Source organism: Triticum aestivum, chromosome 3A (genome assembly GCF_018294505.1).
Source record: "Triticum aestivum cultivar Chinese Spring chromosome 3A, IWGSC CS RefSeq v2.1, whole genome shotgun sequence".
Taxonomy (NCBI): Eukaryota; Viridiplantae; Streptophyta; class Magnoliopsida; order Poales; family Poaceae; genus Triticum; species Triticum aestivum.
The window spans coordinates 681,478,109-681,480,413 of record NC_057800.1 but is presented as its reverse complement, the minus strand read 5'-3'; the positions used below and the strand labels follow the sequence as shown (position 1 = coordinate 681,480,413).

Below are 2,305 nucleotides of genomic sequence, written 5' to 3'. Positions count from 1 at the left end.
AAAAAGTTGGAACTGGAAGCCCTTTTTCTCTCAAGTTTGAGACGTACATCCATGCGCTTATGGGTCCTATCTTCTATTTTTCGCCAAAAAAAGGTTTCACTTTCTATTTTTCGCCAAAAAGAGGTTTCGCTTTCTACATGTTAGTTTTCTTTCTCTTTCTTCGAGGCAGTACAAACACAAACGCTCATATATACACGTATACACTCACCCCTATAACCGTATACATGCACATCCTACCTTTATGAGCACCTTCGAGAAACTAAGCTGGCATATCATCTTAAGATTTTATGAAGTTATCGTAGGCGTTTCGAAGTTGACGAAAGCGTCTCCTCCTATTAAACGCGCTTCACCGCAAATCCTTAAATAAATCCAAAATAAATGCAAACATCAGGATTTAAACTCTGATGAAATAAGAATACCACTGTACTCCTAAACATCCAAGCATTTCAGCGCAGCGATGTTGTGCTTGCTCCGGGCTCCCGCTGACCGGGTCAGTGGACGTAGCAACAGAAGAATGACTCGCAGGGCATATGCGGCACAAAGATCGTCTCTAACTTTGAAGCGTCACATGTGACGCCGAGCTATACCAGTCAACCTTCCGGCTTTCGGTGATTAAGAAATCCTAGGATGCTCGCGTACCTGCACCTACCATGAAATGAATACGTCAACGGTGACGCAGCTACTCTTCCAGCAGCTGTTCAGCTTGATTTGCGCTATATAAACAACCAGAGCAAAGCTATATACGTACACTTTCAAACTGAGTTAAGAGCACATACATACACAGCAGAGCAAACTGTTTACGGTCGAGCACCAAGTAGCAAATAGTAGCAAGGAAGAGATCGATCCAAGACGATGGCCGGTGAAGGAGATGTGAAGCTGCTGGGCACGGTGGTGAGCCCGTTCGCGGTCCGCGTGTGCATGGCCCTGCACCTCAAGGGCGTGAGCTACGAGTACCTGGAGCAGGACCTCTTCAACAAGGGCGAGCTCCTCCTCGCCTCCAACCCGGTGCACAAGAAGGTCCCCGTGCTCATCCACGCCGGCAGGCCCGTCTGCGAATCGCTCGCCATCGTCGAGTACGTCGACGAGGTCTGGGCCGGCGCAGCCTCGCTCCTCCCCGCGGACCCCTATGGCCGTGCCGTCGCCCGCTTCTGGGCCGCCTACCTCGACGATAAGCTGTTCCCCGCGTGGATAGGCATCCTACGCGCCGTCACGGAGGAGGACAGAGCCGAGAAGCTCCACGCCGCGCTCGCGGTGGTCGGGCCCATGGAGGACGCCCTCGTGCAGTGCTCTGGTGGGAAAGACTACTTCGCCGGCGACTCCGTCGGGTACCTTGACATCGCGCTCGGGTGCAACCTCTTCTGGTTCGAGGCGCTCCATGAGATGTTCGGCGTGACGGTCATCGACGCAGGCAGGACTCCGCGCTTGGCCGCCTGGGCTGAGAGGTTCGTGGAGACGGATGCGGCCAAGAAGGCTGCCCCGCCCATGAAGAGCATGGTGGACTACGCCGGGAAGCTGCGGAGTATGTGGGCTGCCGCTGCCGCCGCTGCCAAGTAATTAAGTGGCTATAGCTCGGAGGAGCGTCTTGATTCGATCAGCATCAAATTGTGTTCTGTTTGTTTAAAGGTTGCAATCGTCAGTGTCGTCGCTTTCCCACCTTTTGGATTTGACATCATTCATCTCTTTTTAGTTAGTTAGTTTACCTAAAGATTTGTGAATTTCTTTTTCTGCATTGTGTGGCGGATATGTCCAGTAGTACGGTAGGAGGAAAGCCATCGTGTTTAAGTCTTGATATTTTTGTATGTCCAAGTCTATGTCTAAAAAGTGCAAGTTTAGTTCAGTGAAATATCACATTTTCATTTTTATGGTGAAAAAATGGAGCTTTGTGTGCTTAACTTTTTTCTTTTAGAATGGTTGCACCTAAACAGGTCAAGTTACTGCGATATTGAACAATCTGCTAGTCTCTTCGATCATATCCCGCAAATTTACACGAGTAGTTCTAAGATTATATGTAAAGTTTCATATTCAAGGTCTATGCAGAATTTTTGTGTAATGAATATAGATGATCACATGGTAGTTAGGTGGTTCGAGATTATATGGTCAATTTTGATTCGGATTTCAGTTTCCACATCCGTGTGCAGCACATGGGTGTGCAGTGTACTAATAATAATACCATCAAATCAGCAATCTCATTTGCTGTGCACAACTAACCAAATTTATGGCCAATAATATGTTTCATTCCACCAAGAATCGTGACAGTTACAAAGAAGCATTTTAATCCAGGTTCAATTTGAGCATTCTCCCTCCT

General features: G+C 48.1%; 1 protein-coding gene across 1 annotated transcript; it reads left to right on the top strand.

Annotated features, from left to right (window-relative positions):
- The first annotated feature begins 736 nt into the window (after positions 1-736).
- On the top strand, positions 737-1,799 carry LOC123059062 (probable glutathione S-transferase GSTU6). The gene has a single exon (XM_044481708.1). The coding sequence runs from the start codon at positions 853-855 to the stop codon at positions 1,552-1,554; it is 702 nt and encodes a 233-aa protein (XP_044337643.1). The 5' UTR covers positions 737-852; the 3' UTR covers positions 1,555-1,799.
- The last annotated feature ends 506 nt before the right edge of the window (positions 1,800-2,305 follow it).

What these genes read in the sequence shown, in the direction of transcription:
- LOC123059062 (XM_044481708.1), top strand. Translation starts at nt 853, where the DNA reads ATGGCCGGTGAAGGAGATGTGAAGCTGCTGGGCACGGTGGTGAGCCCG.